This window comes from Fusarium subglutinans, assembly GCF_013396075.1.
Source record: "Fusarium subglutinans strain NRRL 66333 chromosome Unknown NRRL66333_c0000044, whole genome shotgun sequence".
NCBI classification, from domain to species: Eukaryota; Fungi; Ascomycota; class Sordariomycetes; order Hypocreales; family Nectriaceae; genus Fusarium; species Fusarium subglutinans.
Window position 1 is genome coordinate 158376 of NW_023502107.1, and position 14648 is coordinate 173023.

The following is a 14648-nucleotide window of genomic DNA, read 5'->3' on the forward strand; positions in this document are numbered from 1 at the left end:
CGCAGGACGCTAACTCTTAGCGGTCTCTCAGTGGAGTGACGTCGGCCTCCCTCTCTCAAGCTACGCCACAGCCTGACAAAAATCAGGGACCCCTCCCTCTCCATCCAATATCACCAACCGCATAGCCTGCCTTGCCTGCACAAGACACGACCTGACCTGACCTGACCTGACCTGACCTGCAGAAGGCCTATCTTACGGCCCAAAGTTATCTCTTGTCTCCTCACTCGATCCAACTATTCTCCTTTTTCTAATCCAATTCGTTATTCAATATCCTCAACTCTTCCATCACCGCTTCTTCCACGAGTTTCACCATCATGTCTCGGGACCGGCGTGTACTCAAGGAGCTCCAGGACATCAAAGCCGATCATGACGACTCAGGCGTCAACGCAACTCTTGTCGGTGACGAAACGAAGCACCTCAAAGGAACATTCCCTGCGCCGCCCGATACCCCTTATGCTGGAGGCACCTTCACAGTCGACATACAAATCCCCGATCAGTATCCTTTCAAGGCACCACTGATGAGATTTGACACAAAGATCTGGCATCCGAATATTAGCAGTCAGACGGTAGGTCAACTCTCTTCAAACTAGCGGACGTGGAGCCCAAAGACAGCCAACTTGATGGGTTGGGGACAGCCAAGAGGCAGGCCACGATAAGAAAAGGAGCTCCAGATACTAACTCGACTTTTAGGGCGCTATCTGTCTCGATACCCTCAGCACCAACTGGTCTCCTGTCCAAACCATCAAGACCACCCTTCTCTCCCTTCGAATGCTTCTCGAGTGCCCAAACCCCAAGGATCCGCAAGATGCTGAGGTTGCAAAAATGATGATAGAAGACCCTAAGCGGTTCGCTCTCGTGGCCCATGAATGGGCTGTCAAATACGCTGGTGCTCCACGACAAGATGTTGATGTCACTAAATACCAAAACGACGTCGCAGCTGCACCGGCCAAGGACGACGTTGCTCGGTACGTCAAACATAGAGTGGGAAGAATGTTGCTAACGTGGGGTAGACTCAACGGTTACAACAGAAACCTTGTCGAACGTTTCGTGAACATGGGCTTCGCATTGGACGATGTTGTTGAGGCCTTCATTCACTTTGGCATAGATCGCAACGGAGGCCGAGACTACGAACTGGAAGAGGCTTACATGGGAGACGTTGTTTCCAGACTGCTACATGAAAACTAATATGGACTATGGGGGACTAAGAGAAGGAATGGCAATCTGAAACACAATTTCTTTTAGCATGGTATGGGGAGTTTGCGTCGGTTTGTTTTAACAACTTAGCATAGACTGGTTACGGGGTGCATGAGCTGCACCTCATATGGTTTGTAGGTCACGGTAAATGACACAAGATAGGTGGTGGCGAAACTTAACGGTAATATGAAGCAATTATTCTACTTGATAAAACCATTGACATTGAGACATGCCTACGGAGTACTGTGGTAGCCTTCCAATTGTTTTCGTCAACTTCGATAGCGACATGCCTATGGGATGTTGGCATCGACCCAAACAGACGAAATGGTACGTTAAGGATTAATTTCAGTTCATAATGTAGAACTTTAGTTTATTACAAGTTCAAATAACATTTTGTCCCTCGACTCCGATATCTGCTTGTTGTTGCTCGGAGCCATTGCTGAAGCTTCACGTGACTCAGCTGGCTGTAGCACGTGACTAGGCTGGAGCTGCTGTCGTGTTTCCCTGGCGCCTGGCGGTCGCTTTCATCATCACTGAGCTCGGGAGCCTCGACTCTCTCCTCCACATCAAATCACATCCACCATCACGACTCACCTCATTGAAACCACTGCCACGCCAGACAAACGATATCACATAATCTATAGCTCCCAGAGCTGATCCTGACAAAATGGTAAACACTTTCATCACGCTGCAGCTCAACAGCTATTGACGTTATCTAGGGTCAAGGTCAATCCGGCATGGGAGAAGGGGGACGCGATGAGAAGGACAAGAAGGCAAGAAACCCGCTCGGAACCTCCATTCCCATTCTAACAACCCAGTAGAAGGATAAGCCCAAGTACGAACCCCCGCCTCGACCTACCACACGAGTTGGTCGCAAGAAGAGAAAGGCTGGTGGCACCAGCGCTGCTCAGAAACTCCCCGCCGTCTACCCTACCAGCCGATGCAAGCTTCGACTTTTGCGAATGCAGCGAATCCATGATCATCTCTTGCTCGAGGAGGAGTATGTCGAGAACCAGGAACGTCTACGCAAGGCCAAGGCAGCCAAGGAGGGTCAATCCGCTGGCACCGATGCCGATGTTGATCGATTAGCAGACGAGCGTGGCCGTGTCGATGACATGCGGGGCAGCCCTATGGGTGTTGGAACTCTAGAGGAGTTGATCGATGATGATCATGCGATCGTCAGCAGTACCACTGGTCCTGAGTACTACGTCAGCATCATGAGCTTCGTCGACAAGGACTTGCTGGAACCTGGCGCCAGTGTTCTTCTGCACCATAAGAGCGTCAGCATTGTTGGCGTGCTTACAGATGATGCCGACCCTATCGTCAGTGTCATGAAGCTCGACAAAGCTCCTACCGAGTCATACGCTGATATTGGTGGTCTGGAGCAACAAATTCAGGAAGTCAGAGAATCAGTAGAATTGCCACTGCTCCATCCGGAGCTGTACGAGGAGATGGGTATCAAGCCTCCCAAGGGTGTCATTCTCTACGGTGCTCCTGGTACGGGAAAGACATTGCTGGCCAAGGCCGTCGCCAACCAGACTTCTGCCACTTTCCTACGTATCGTGGGTAGTGAGCTTATTCAGAAGTATCTTGGTGACGGTCCTCGACTTGTGCGACAGCTTTTCCAGGTATGTGATCTCTTGAGTGTGTTTGATTGTTACTAACATTGTCAGGTTGCTGGTGAGAACGCTCCTTCTATCGTCTTTATCGACGAAATCGATGCCATTGGTACGAAGCGATACGACTCAACATCAGGTGGTGAGCGTGAAGTCCAGCGAACTATGCTGGAGCTTCTGAACCAGCTGGATGGTTTCGACGATCGTGGAGACGTCAAGGTCATCATGGCCACAAACAAGATCGATACCCTAGATCCCGCTCTGATCCGACCTGGACGTATCGATCGAAAGATTCTCTTCGAGAACCCCGACCAGAACACCAAGCGCAAGATTTTCACACTTCACACTTCAAAGATGAACCTCAACGATGATGTCGATCTTGAGGAATTCATCTCCCAAAAGGATGACCTTTCAGGTGCCGACATCAAGGCCATCTGCTCCGAAGCCGGTCTGCTCGCTCTCCGAGAACGACGAATGCGGGTGCAAATGGCGGACTTCCGATCAGCGCGTGAGAGAGTACTCCGTACAAAGCAGGAGGGTGAGCCAGAGGGTCTGTATCTGTAAAGTACTTGTACATGAGCGATTGGGACAGATAGATGGGTCTCGGTTATTAATGAGAAATAGAGGTTTAACAGCCACTTTGAGCGGAACGTTTGTACTAGGGTTAATGCTTAGGTTGGCAATGGCCTAGGACTTGATGTTCAGTGTAATGTTACATGTTGACAGCGTAATGCCTTTGCAATTTTCGTGAACGGCCTGTATCCCGCCTCCATTATCATTGGGCCTTGATCAGTGGGCAAACAAAACAAACTCCATACCAAACCGATGCTTTATTGTCCATCCCGATATCCTCCATAACCCATACACGGATCCTAGAATGCAGACATATCATGAGGGTCCCAGTTGTTGTTTCTAATACCAAGCTGGCAGACGGTGTAGGCGTAAAACTAATTGCCGTTCTCCTTCTTCACAACCTCATTGTTCTGCACTCCGACAGGTGAATGGTTGTACAGCCATCGTGCAATGATGAAGCTCCCAATGGCCCAGCCCCAGACGAGGACGGCGATGGATGAGGTGACGAGCAGTGCAGGCACGAGAACAAGAAGTGCAACGCCAATCCAGAAAAGAGCAAACACGATTGCAGCGCCGAGGGCGAATACGATGGTTGACAGGGAGAATGTGAGGAAGATTAGAAGAGGGAGGAAAGACAGAAGAAGTTGTGATACAATAAAGGACTGTCTTGTTAGTGATGCTTGATAGGGGGTGAGAGGGAACGTACAAAGAGAATAGGTCGCGATGAAGCAAAAGAAGCAGTATTGTCGTAAGCTTTCTGTCGAGAATTAGGCGGGACAACACGATCCACGGAGCTCCGCGCGTAGGCGATGAAGCCTGATCCCTTGTCACGAGCAGTCTCGCTGTAAGAGTTTGTAGCGGCGGGAGCCATTTCTGCGATGGACGGAGTGAGAAAGGAGCGTTGATGGTTGAAGTTGATTTATGGTGTTGTTGTTGGTGGTGGTACAATTGTCATTATGGGGGGTGCTTGAGATATCTCTTCAGGGAGGTTCCATTGAGGTCAGCTTCCCTTTGAGATGACGTGGGGGATGTGCTGGGTACGTACCCACTACACACGGCAATTCCAGTGGGATCTGGGGATGGTGAGGTACGGAGCGGCCAATCAGATGTTACACTTGCTTGGGCTTGTTCGATATCATCATTAACTGTAACGAGGGTAAAGATTAGTCCAATTGATGATGAATTATAGTCTTTTTGGCCTTCCAAGATTACCGCTAATGTCTAATCAATCTGAGTCCTGCCCGTAAAAATATAGAGACTGCTCCTCCCAGTTGTCCAAACGCCATAATAACCATCTACTGCCCCCCGGTTCCTCACAAGCTCATTCCTAGATCTCCCATTGCATATGTGTTCATCTGAGCAACAAGTCGGTCAAGGCGTGACAAGACCTGATGGATCTTCAGCCTTGTTTCATGGTTCGTGTCCAACATGCGTGATACAAGCTTATATGCCAAGCGGTTGCTCAAAGCCTCGCCTGCAAAGCGGCTCTCGTCACACAAGGCGTTGAGACTCGTCATGAAGTGCTCGTGTTCTGAAGCAATCTGGCATGAACGCCCATGCTTTGTACTGCAATAGCTATCCCCCAATTCCTCTGTTCCAGCTTTACCTCTCTTCGCCACGCCGAGCATCAGAGCAAAGCAGCATCCAAGTTGCCATATGTCCGCATGGAGATTGCTCTGCAAATGCTTAACTTGCTCTGGAGCGAGGAAGCTATATGAACTGTCGCTAAATTTAGTTGATCCCCCACGGATGTATACCTTACTCACACCAACATCGGTCAGAAGAGGGTGGGTATCTGGGGAATTGGGTTTGTGGAGCAAGATGTTGTCGGGCTTGATGTCCTTGTGTTTGATCGACATTCCGTTCATATGAGCCACGGCTTGTGCTAGCTTCTTCATGATTCGATAAATGCACAAGTCTGACTGTGATGAGCCTGGGCTGAACCATCTGCATCGGTCTTTGCGTTTGTCATCTTCTGAATTCAGAAAGTTTTCAAGAGTGTAGGGGGCCCAGGGTCTCAATATAAGACGAACGACGCCGTTGTTGGCAACAGTGAAGGCTTCGACCAGTTTGACGATGTTGGGGTGATTGCAAACTTCGAGAACACCAATCTCCTGAAGAATCTTGCTCCGTTCATTACACTTGAAAGTCTTCATCGCAAGTTCCTCAGAGGTTTCACTGTGCTCTACTCCGATGACTACTCCATAACTCCCTTGGGCCGTGTCCTCGATTCCCTTCGGCTTGTAAGGTACGTCTTCGATGTTGTTATAGTTATTTATGTATCTCGACTCGAGTGTTTTTGTAAATCGGATTAGGCATCTCTCTAAATGCTGTCTTGTTGTTGTTAGCAGTCTGTGTTACCAACTAACAAGTGGTGACATACTGACGCTCCACGACCGATCGCACTGCCTCCATTTGGGGAACCAGAGGTTCCCCATTCAAAGATGTGTTCCCCAGGGTCTCGGCAATACTTATGGCCACCTTCACAAGTCCTTGCTGATTCGGTAGGGATCGTGGGCAGCTCCTTCTTCCATCAATGTGCAGAATAGACTGTGAGGCAAACAGAGCGTCAAGGGCATCATGACGCTCCTGTTCTCTATTTCTGTCGTAGAAGTCGAGGAGTTCCCCAAGATCGGCTACACCTCTTTTTACACTGGCCGAGATTCCGCCAATACGGTCCGGAACGCTAGTTGCGATGCTGGAGCCCATTTCGTGTAGTTCATGTCGTAGGGCATCGAGGTTGTTCTCCAAGATCTGTAACCTTGCATCGATGAAACCAGCTACTGCTGAGCCTTGTCTGAGAGGGCTTTGACTCCAAACTCTGATCCGGCGAGCAAACTGAAGGGACTCGTAGAGTCTTTGAAACGTCGCGTCAAGGCTATCAGAAGAGTGATAGGGTTGTGGCTGAGGAGTGGCCGAAGACAATTTTTCGCGCAACATATCAACGGTTGGCTTTGCGCCTTCGGGGCTGAGGAAAGGCATCACAAGGCAAACACTTGCAGATTGTCTTGCGGCATTTGCTTCTGGCCTGCCTGCCTAGGCCTGATATAACTCACCCGATCCTTGGGCCTTTCTCAAGGACACCTGGTTCGCCTGGTTCGCCTTCTGCCTAATTTCTGGACCACACCACCGGTTCACCTGGGCTCTCGGATTGGTACATCACCCAACCCCTGCTTGTGCGACACAGTCTTACTACTCGACCACTGTTACCAGGCCTATCAAATCCTGCCAGCTGGTACATTTTCTCTCAATGCGGCTCTCTGTCATCAAACCTTTACCGCTTGACCGACATTCTACAAGCACTGAGCGATTGTTGGTTATGTTGGAGGATATCCATTGTCTCCAGGGCTCCTTGGTCATAAATAGTACTAACAGGAGACTCTACAGACGGTGATGCCGACACTCTAATAGACACCAATTAATATCAGTATGTCAATATTGTATTTTGGGAAAATATGCTGATATTTTCTACTTGCAATCATCCTCCTTCAACAAGTTTCATCCACACCCATTCTACTATACACAAGGGGCTAGAGTGACAACAAACCTATCATAACTCCGGGGAACTATATTAAAACACCTTGGGATAAGAAGACTAAGGTCTATGCTGAAATGAACATAAAACAGCGCCCTGAGAGCAAGCCCCAAACTACTATCCAGATGCAGCAAGCCTGGCCTTCTCATCGTCCACAATCTTCTCCTCGTCGTCCTTCTTCACAACTTCATAATCAGGCAGATCCTCCTTCACATCGCTAGGCGTAATCTCAGGCTGTGTTTTCTCTCGAGTCTCTTGCGCCTGAGGTTCGTCAGTGTATCTCTCCTGCTTCTCAGACAAGATACCATCCCCAGGAGGAGGGACCTGGCCAACTGCTTGCACAACAGTTTGGTTATAGTCAGTTCGGCCTTCAAGAGCCTGAAGAACCTCAAATAGTGGTTTGCCCGCCATGGGCCAGGCAACATCGCCGCATAAAATGTTCCCTGCCGTGATACCACGCTCGTTGTAGAAGGTGGCATTGGCATCTCCCCGAGTCACGACGATAGTACCGTCGATTTGAACACCCATCCACAAACCGCGGCTCTTCATGTAGCTCCACACAGGTCGAGCAGTCTTGCTGAGCGCAGCCTCAACACTACCGCCTGTTCCAATAGGTCCCAAAGCAACAGAACCCTCGGCGCCGAATGACAGGCGAGGCTTTGTGAAGGCTGCGACTTGCTCTGGGGTGTTTAGAACACAGACGCAGTCGTACACATCGAGTCCAAAGACGAAGCCGGCTCCGAGACTGCTTACGATGAAGGAGGAGGGGGGAGACCATGTACCGTCTGGGCGACGGGCGATGACTACGCCGGATCCCCCTGAGAGAGAGTTATGACCTGCACCAGCACGGATGACGTTAAATATGGCGAGACCGGCGGCGCTTTGGAGGACTGAAGGCGGGATTTTGACCATTGACTTGCGTGTAAGGCCAGTTGGGTGAAGAGGTCCTTTTTCCGTGGGGGATGTAGACGAATTGAGGTCTAATAGTACGAGTCAGTAAGAGCCATTTCAGGAGTTGCATTATTCAGATTGGGCTTACTGGTAAAAGAGTGAAGGATGCGAGCTGCCTTGCTGCACTCCTTATCCATTGTCGAGGGCCACCATCCCTCGGCACCAAACAAGTTGGCGGCTTTGTTCAATGGTGAACCAGCCTTGGAACTGATCTTATGGAACCTCTCGCCAGCTGTGGGTTTGGTCGTTGAAGAGACATCTCGATCTTGAGATTGGGGTTGGGGTTGTTGGTACTCTGTGCTGTCCGGCTGGATAGAGTAGGAGGGAAGTTGACCAGCTTGCTTGAGGGGATCAACGTCCTCAATGGACTTGTTGGATGTAGAGTAAAAGGTCATTATGATGATTCTCCGAGTTATGCAATAGTGATGTGGGTGAAAGTGATGTATAAGAATTGAAGGTTGCTGGGTGTATTGTTCTGAAAGACTCGATGATGCACCATTCATCCTTATATGTCCCTCCTCGCTGGATGATCCCAATTGCGTCCATCTCGCATTCTCTTACGCCTACGCAATCTCATCCAACCATACCGTGTATTGCTGTTGCCTCTAGGCGCAGTCAACGCGGCCGCCTAGCTAAGATGGATGTGTAGTGCGTGGACTGAGGCGCAGCATCGCCGCACGAGGAGCGAGACATGAGCGAACGACGAGGACGCGAAAAGTAGAACCTGAAACAAGTAATCCACGGTTTTAGCCATACTATGCTTTAAGTTATGCGTCTTTGTGATGCCAGCACACACAATGAAAGTAAGGTTGTCCTGGCTCATGATCATGTTGTAAGTGAGTGGCTTCTGTCTAGGTTAAGCCAAGCTTCTTGAGCTCTATTACTGCAAACTAGCTTTCACATTAACCATCGTCGGTGTGGCTCAGTTGGTTAGAGCGTTGGTCTCATATCTGAAATCAGGTTGATCTGGCGAGAAGTCAGGGTTATCCAAAGGTCGAGAGTTCGAGCCTCTCCACCGACATTTCCTTTTGCATCCTGGTGTGATCAATCATTATTCCTTTTTGTCTGTGGAGGAAGCTTACACACATGCTGCTTGTATATTGCCCTGCGAGAATTGGCCATTGGGACTGGTAATTGTGTTTGTGACATCCGTTGGGTAGCTCTCACTCGGCGACTTGGATGATCATTTCTTCACGAGCAACGCAGCAGTTTCGTTCAAAAACCAGGTCTTAGCCAGCTTTTTCGTTGTCATTGCAACCGATATGCAAATATATGCCATACTCCAAGCTCCAGCTATGAATATTCTTGTGCATACTCAAGCCTCCTCACTAGACAGCCTCATCTCCAACTGGTCTGGTTCGCTTCCTTCTAGTATTCGCATCCAGGTTCTCTATCTCCTCAGCGCCACTTCGAAGCGTAGACTCAGAGCTAATAGCAGGGGCACTCTCGCTTTCAGGCAACCTAACCTTCTTGCCTCCCCAGCCAGCAGCCATAGATATGGTCTGAGCAGCATAGTCCAGATCCCCGTCGAATCCATACCGGAAAGCCTCCGTCTCTTGAAGCGGGAGGTGGTTGAAGCGCCAGTCCCAGACACTAGCATAGGTGGATCGATATGACGCGAATGCCATGATCGTGCCGATGAAACCGCCTCCTAGAATGTCGTACCAGTTATGTGCTGCGTCGATGGTGAGTGAGCCAGCGATTAGGACTGCTCCGAGGAGAGGTAGGAATGTGAGGAAGAGTTTCCAGAAGGCGGGCTTGTGGTCTGCCCAGACCTTGAGTTTTGCGTTTAGCCAAAGAAAGAGGAATCCGAATCCGGCGAAAGCGGCAGTCGTGTGTCCGCTTGGAAACGATGTGATGGCATTTTGGATCCTCGACTTGTCAGGCTGTGTGCAGATTTCGGTGGTGTACATGATTTGGTAGAAACCAACTCCGTTCAGGCCAGTCTTGTTGTGCGATTTAGCGAGAGATATATCCGGCATACAAACATCGAGAAAGTAAGGTCTAAAACCGCCAACAAGCTGTTTGAGAGTGACCTGGAAAAGAGACGCCAGAATGACGGACCAGTTCGTTCCAATGATGGCGTTGCTCGCATCCCAGGCCGATTTAATCCGGAATTGGGCGACGATATAGGTGATGATAGGTATAGCGATGGATATCAGGCCTGATAGCCACGAGGGGAGAATCCAGCCGCGATCAGGATACGCCCATTGCGGGTAGACAATGTCTCCCGAGGTCGCATTAAAGGTGACTGGAAATGTTCGTGTGATGATGACAGGAGAATGATAGATCTAACAAATTAGCACCGATCAAAAACATAGGGGAGAAACATACACCAAAAGCAACAGCTCCAACTACGGCCATGGTGAGAAAATCGCGCCAGTTGACCAGAAACCATTGTCGCATAAACGTCTTGAACTTTTGCTTCTTGGTCTGGGACCTGTTGGCCACGGCCGAGTTGACTCTTGGGAGGAGAGGCATGACGACCTCGGAGTAACGATATTGTCTTTGCAAAAAGAATGTCGTGAGAGGATTATTATTATGAGGTCAAGAAGAGGAATGAGGAGGAGAGAAAGAAGAATGTTAGTAGTCTACGTAGGACAGAGCTTAGCTCGTGGTTGTCGCGTGCCAGTGCCTGCTTGGAGTTGTCTGACGTCATTGGCGTGCTTAATCGATCGGGATCGTAAACCTTTGTGATACAAGCCACAGAGACTCATCAAATCTAAACAAGACACAATATAACATCGAGTAATATTGCTATTGGTATGGCCATTATGATCTATAATTGAAACAAACAACTCCATCGCATGCTAATATATCACCATCTATCCAAACTCCATTTACCATGAATGAATCATCACTTCTTCAACTCTCCAGGCCCCTTGATTCCACTCGCGCGGCTGCGAACACGAGAATCATACTTGAGAGTCTTATCACCAATTGTCCCATCACTATTCGTCGTTGAGCCCGACACACAAGGCTCGTTGTTCCACGCAACGCCTCTAGCACGTCTCCACGACTCAACAGGCGAAGCTAACATGCGCTGCGTATAAAACAGACGGCAGTTGGCAGCCTCATACCTAAAATGCACGGGGTATCCCTCGAGGTTATCCTCAGTGTAGCCGTTCAGCGAGTTGACCTTGCCGACACCACCTGCAGGGAGGGGAAGAAGGGGTGGGTTCTGCGAGCTGGGGAAAGAGGACGATGCGTCGCTGAGGATAGAGGCTGTCTCCTTGTCAGTCTTTGCGTTGGCGCGGACATTGGCGATCGCGCTGGTGATGTCGGCGTTGAAGTTGAGGAGAGTTCCCTTGACGCCACCCATGGCTTGCATAGCCTGATTGAGAGGACGACCACCAAGTGCGAGTGTGCGAATGCCGTGGTTACGGGTGAGAAGACCGGTCAGGATACCACAGGCCGAGGCGCAGATACCATCGGTTACAATGATAATGTTCTCAGGCTTCCAGGGAGTTTCCGCAACCAAAGGCTTCCTCTCGGGGTCGAAGCCATTGATATAAGCAGGAATGCTCTCATCCCAGGGAACAGTCTTGTCAGTCTGGAAGGCTGCAGTGACGTTCTGGCCCTTGACGGTATAAGGACCATAGAACTCCTTGCCTGTCTCGAGGTATTTGTTTCCGGGGGCAACGGGGTAATACTCAGATCTAGTGATCAGAGACTGGACGAGGTTATCATAGTCGACTTCAGAAGCAGCCTCAAGAGCAGGGTTGGCGCGATATCGATCCCAGCCAGTGAACTCTCCTTTAGGAAATAAGAGACGATATATGGAATGGGCGAGAATCACCGAACCACCACCATTGGCAGACATGTCGATGATGAGCTTGTCACGACCAGTAGCCTTGGCCGCCTTGATGAGCTGAAGAATGACAGCTTGTCCCTCAAGGATGAACTTGGTCATGCTAAAGTCGGCGGGTGGGTTGCTGATGTCGATACCAATAGGTAAGAAGCTCAAGATGGAGAGAACAGCAGTGTCTTTATAGTCCTCGCCGTTGAGAAGGTATGCAGAGACAGCGTTGCTCGATTGCTTGACGAGAGGCTTGGGGTACCCGGGAAGATCATCATCAGTCTCTTGGGTTGAACGACGCTCATTGGCAGACGGTTCTTCAGTGGTGGTGTTTGTGGGTGTGATTTCGACATAATAATGGAAATCTTCGCCGGACTCGATACCAGAAAGGTCAACAGTAGCAGGGATGACCAATTGGTTGACAATCTCCAGCTTGCTGCCATTGTGAAACTCGATGGTATAAGTATCGGGAATCTCAAACTGGGTGAAGAGAGTGCTGCTAGATGATCCACCAGCGCCACGAGGAATCGATGCAAAGAGGCCGTTATACTGAGCATCAGGGTCTTGGCTGTTTGATGTCGCAAAAGAAGCGTCCTCCTCGAGCCACTCAGCGATTGGAGTTCCATCGATGGACTTGACAGCTGAAGGGGCGTAGTCGAGAAGACCTTGGTTACCACGGCTGGTATCGAGGACATGGAAGATGTATGGCAGTCGAAGACCGTTGGCAGATACAGACTCGAACTCGACGCCTCGTCGGACGTAGTAGAAGGCGTTGAGAAGAGCGGGAGGATAGTCAAAGTGACCATCATTTGCGGCAGCAAACTATTTATCGTAAGTACACCGTTGCACAAAGAATTGGAAGAACTTACAAGGCTTCGCAAATCTGTCATGACTTCATATTGAGTCTTGTACTTGTTCTTCTCCAACTTGCTTCGAATCGTATCAAACCCTCCAAGAACATCCACACCTGGAAACAAATACTCTTTCGGCGGATCGGCAAGAATCTCAAGCGTACTCTGGAACCCAATCAAAGGCTCAAGATAGTCAAGCAACTCGAGATCTCGCTTCTTATCCAGAGGAACAGACTTGAGACACGCAATACCAACAGAGGGAGGAATAGCAAGAATAACAGGCTTCCCAGGCTCAGGTTCCGCCTCCACATAAGCCTGGCTTATGAACTTGCAAGGCTCGCTCTCAGCTTCAGAAAGATCTCGCGATGAAATGAAAGACGGTTGGTTTCGAGCCTGGTGCATCACCTGTCGAGGCTCAAGGGCTGCGAGACTAACCCCGGCGAGGGCTAATAGAATTGAAGGGATCATGATAATTGTGTATATGAGTGATAGGGCTGGAAGATCTTTCTGGATCTCTTCCAGCCCTTATATGCAGTTTGTCATTGAAGACCAACATGCCCGAGTCCTGCATCGTGGCTGGGTGCAACTTGGGCTAGCGCTGAAGGCGTTGCTTATACCAGTGGTTCTACGGGCTGTGCTGACGGCGGGACCTGTCAGCGGGAAACAATTGTCTGCAGGCCTGTCAATTTTTCGTTTATTTCTTTTTTAATATCATTGTCAAATAAGAGTAAAGAGAGAAGTACTTTGGTGCAGATCCTTTCTCAAAATTCCCCTCAAAGCGCCAACTCGTACGTTTCAACTCTATCGCGAAAATCCTCCGTTGAACAACTGTTGGCGCCAATCTGCCTAACGGCTTTCTAGTCTATTTTTAATAGACCGCCACAAGGCTTCTTTCTGTTCCTTTAGGTATTAAGCTGGGGAGCATGGCGCACCCTGCGCCACTCATTTATCGTCCCGAGTCCTAGTCCCCGTTAAATGTAAGCATCGTCTCCGTGTCCGAATGGGTCAGTTCTGTTCTGCGGAGTTTGGATGGGTTTTCGTTTAGCTTTTGAGGTAAGCATGCTTTTTAGCGTGGGCAGCTGAAGAGATGGCGTTGGAGGAGTGATCAATTTGGCAGGGCGCAGGTGAATCTACTGGAAGGATGTTTTCGGGACCAAGGGTTTGTCTTGAATGGACAGAAGATTGCTTTTTGACTTCTAGAACTGGGATGGTTGGCTTTCAGATCTGTCATCTGGAGAACGTGTATGGCTTCATAAATCCGTCGCTGCGCCGCATCACTCGTCTATTGTTCTAGAAGGACGTGTACAAACGGCTTGCTTCATTCTCGAGATAGAGTCTGGCTGTGTATACTGTAGCGGTGATTGTCAATATGGCACCTGCCCTGTAATGGAACAACGACCCTTTTAGCCAACTCAAGCAAAGCATGCGTCTGCCTGGTTTGACCTTGAGGTTCTCCCTTTCTCCTTGACCATTGGGTCAAATTAATTATTTCTTCCTTTGATGTTTCAAACATCTTCATGCTTGAGGAAAGACCCGTGGGGCCAACACCATAAGATCTCAACGGCTGCTAAGCCTTATCGCCCTTGAGCTGAGAAGACAAAGCAGGAAGGCGCCCTCCGCTGCATTCTCGAGTCACTCTTCTGCATGCGGCTTTGGTGAAGAGCTGCGGGAGTAAATCGACGCTATGGTTAGGATTTAAATGCAGAAGTCAATCATTTCATCATAAACCATCATATAAAAACAAAGCTTCATTCGCGATGGTGATTCTACACATTGTCGTGAAGTTCGAGGCAGGTTCCAAATCTACGGAGACGTTATGCTTAAATGACCTCGCGTGGGGATCGATGTCTATTTTTAGCCAGCCAATTAGAGCCAACCTTAAGCCCGCGCAGAGTCAACACGACGCGACACAAGGATGTTCATCACATCACAACAGACAATTAAGCAACGAACTACTATAACTAAAAGCAAAAAAAAATCAAAAAAAAAAATTGGTAGCTTCTCTTTGATTGAGCGTGTCTAATGGAGCTGGTTAGTATATGGTTATAGACACCTGAGGAGATCTTGACTTACCATCCTTAGTGCAGGGGCCATGCTAATCTTCTCTTCGATGGAGTTAGCAGGAGTTG

The 14648-nt window shown here is 49.3% G+C and overlaps 7 protein-coding genes across 7 annotated transcripts; 2 read left to right on the top strand and 5 right to left on the bottom strand.

Moving 5' to 3' along the window:
• Window positions 1-314: 314 nt before the first annotated feature.
• On the top strand, window positions 315-1185 carry FSUBG_4901 (ubiquitin-conjugating enzyme (huntingtin interacting 2); the record flags this gene model as incomplete). Its single annotated transcript, XM_036682940.1, has 3 exons — window positions 315-566; window positions 691-965; window positions 1011-1185. 3 exons carry the CDS (start codon window positions 315-317, stop codon window positions 1183-1185), a joined length of 702 nt encoding a protein of 233 aa, XP_036539587.1.
• A 333-nt stretch (window positions 1186-1518) lies between these two features.
• Window positions 1519-3374, top strand: FSUBG_4902 (RPT2-26S proteasome regulatory subunit; the record flags this gene model as incomplete). The annotated part of the gene is made up of 3 exons (XM_036682941.1): window positions 1519-1521; window positions 2016-2822; window positions 2868-3374. The coding sequence occupies 3 exons, from the start codon at window positions 1519-1521 to the stop codon at window positions 3372-3374; spliced, it is 1317 nt and encodes a 438-aa protein (XP_036539588.1).
• Window positions 3375-3757: 383 nt separating this feature from the next.
• FSUBG_4903 (kinase) lies at window positions 3758-4254 on the bottom strand (the record flags this gene model as incomplete). Its single annotated transcript, XM_036682942.1, has 2 exons — window positions 3758-4045; window positions 4090-4254. The coding sequence occupies 2 exons, from the start codon at window positions 4252-4254 to the stop codon at window positions 3758-3760; spliced, it is 453 nt and encodes a 150-aa protein (XP_036539589.1).
• A 442-nt stretch (window positions 4255-4696) lies between these two features.
• FSUBG_4904 (serine threonine kinase) lies at window positions 4697-6365 on the bottom strand (the record flags this gene model as incomplete). The annotated part of the gene is made up of 2 exons (XM_036682943.1): window positions 4697-5637; window positions 5753-6365. 2 exons carry the CDS (start codon window positions 6363-6365, stop codon window positions 4697-4699), a joined length of 1554 nt encoding a protein of 517 aa, XP_036539590.1.
• Window positions 6366-7035: 670 nt separating this feature from the next.
• FSUBG_4905 (uncharacterized protein) lies at window positions 7036-8264 on the bottom strand (the record flags this gene model as incomplete). The annotated part of the gene is made up of 2 exons (XM_036682944.1): window positions 7036-7898; window positions 7958-8264. 2 exons carry the CDS (start codon window positions 8262-8264, stop codon window positions 7036-7038), a joined length of 1170 nt encoding a protein of 389 aa, XP_036539591.1.
• A 933-nt stretch (window positions 8265-9197) lies between these two features.
• Window positions 9198-10350, bottom strand: FSUBG_4906 (diacylglycerol pyrophosphate phosphatase DPP1; the record flags this gene model as incomplete). The annotated part of the gene is made up of 2 exons (XM_036682945.1): window positions 9198-10160; window positions 10204-10350. 2 exons carry the CDS (start codon window positions 10348-10350, stop codon window positions 9198-9200), a joined length of 1110 nt encoding a protein of 369 aa, XP_036539592.1.
• Window positions 10351-10726: 376 nt separating this feature from the next.
• FSUBG_4907 (peptidase s41 family) lies at window positions 10727-12987 on the bottom strand (the record flags this gene model as incomplete). The annotated part of the gene is made up of 2 exons (XM_036682946.1): window positions 10727-12490; window positions 12538-12987. 2 exons carry the CDS (start codon window positions 12985-12987, stop codon window positions 10727-10729), a joined length of 2214 nt encoding a protein of 737 aa, XP_036539593.1.
• Between the last annotated feature and the right edge of the window lie 1661 nt (window positions 12988-14648).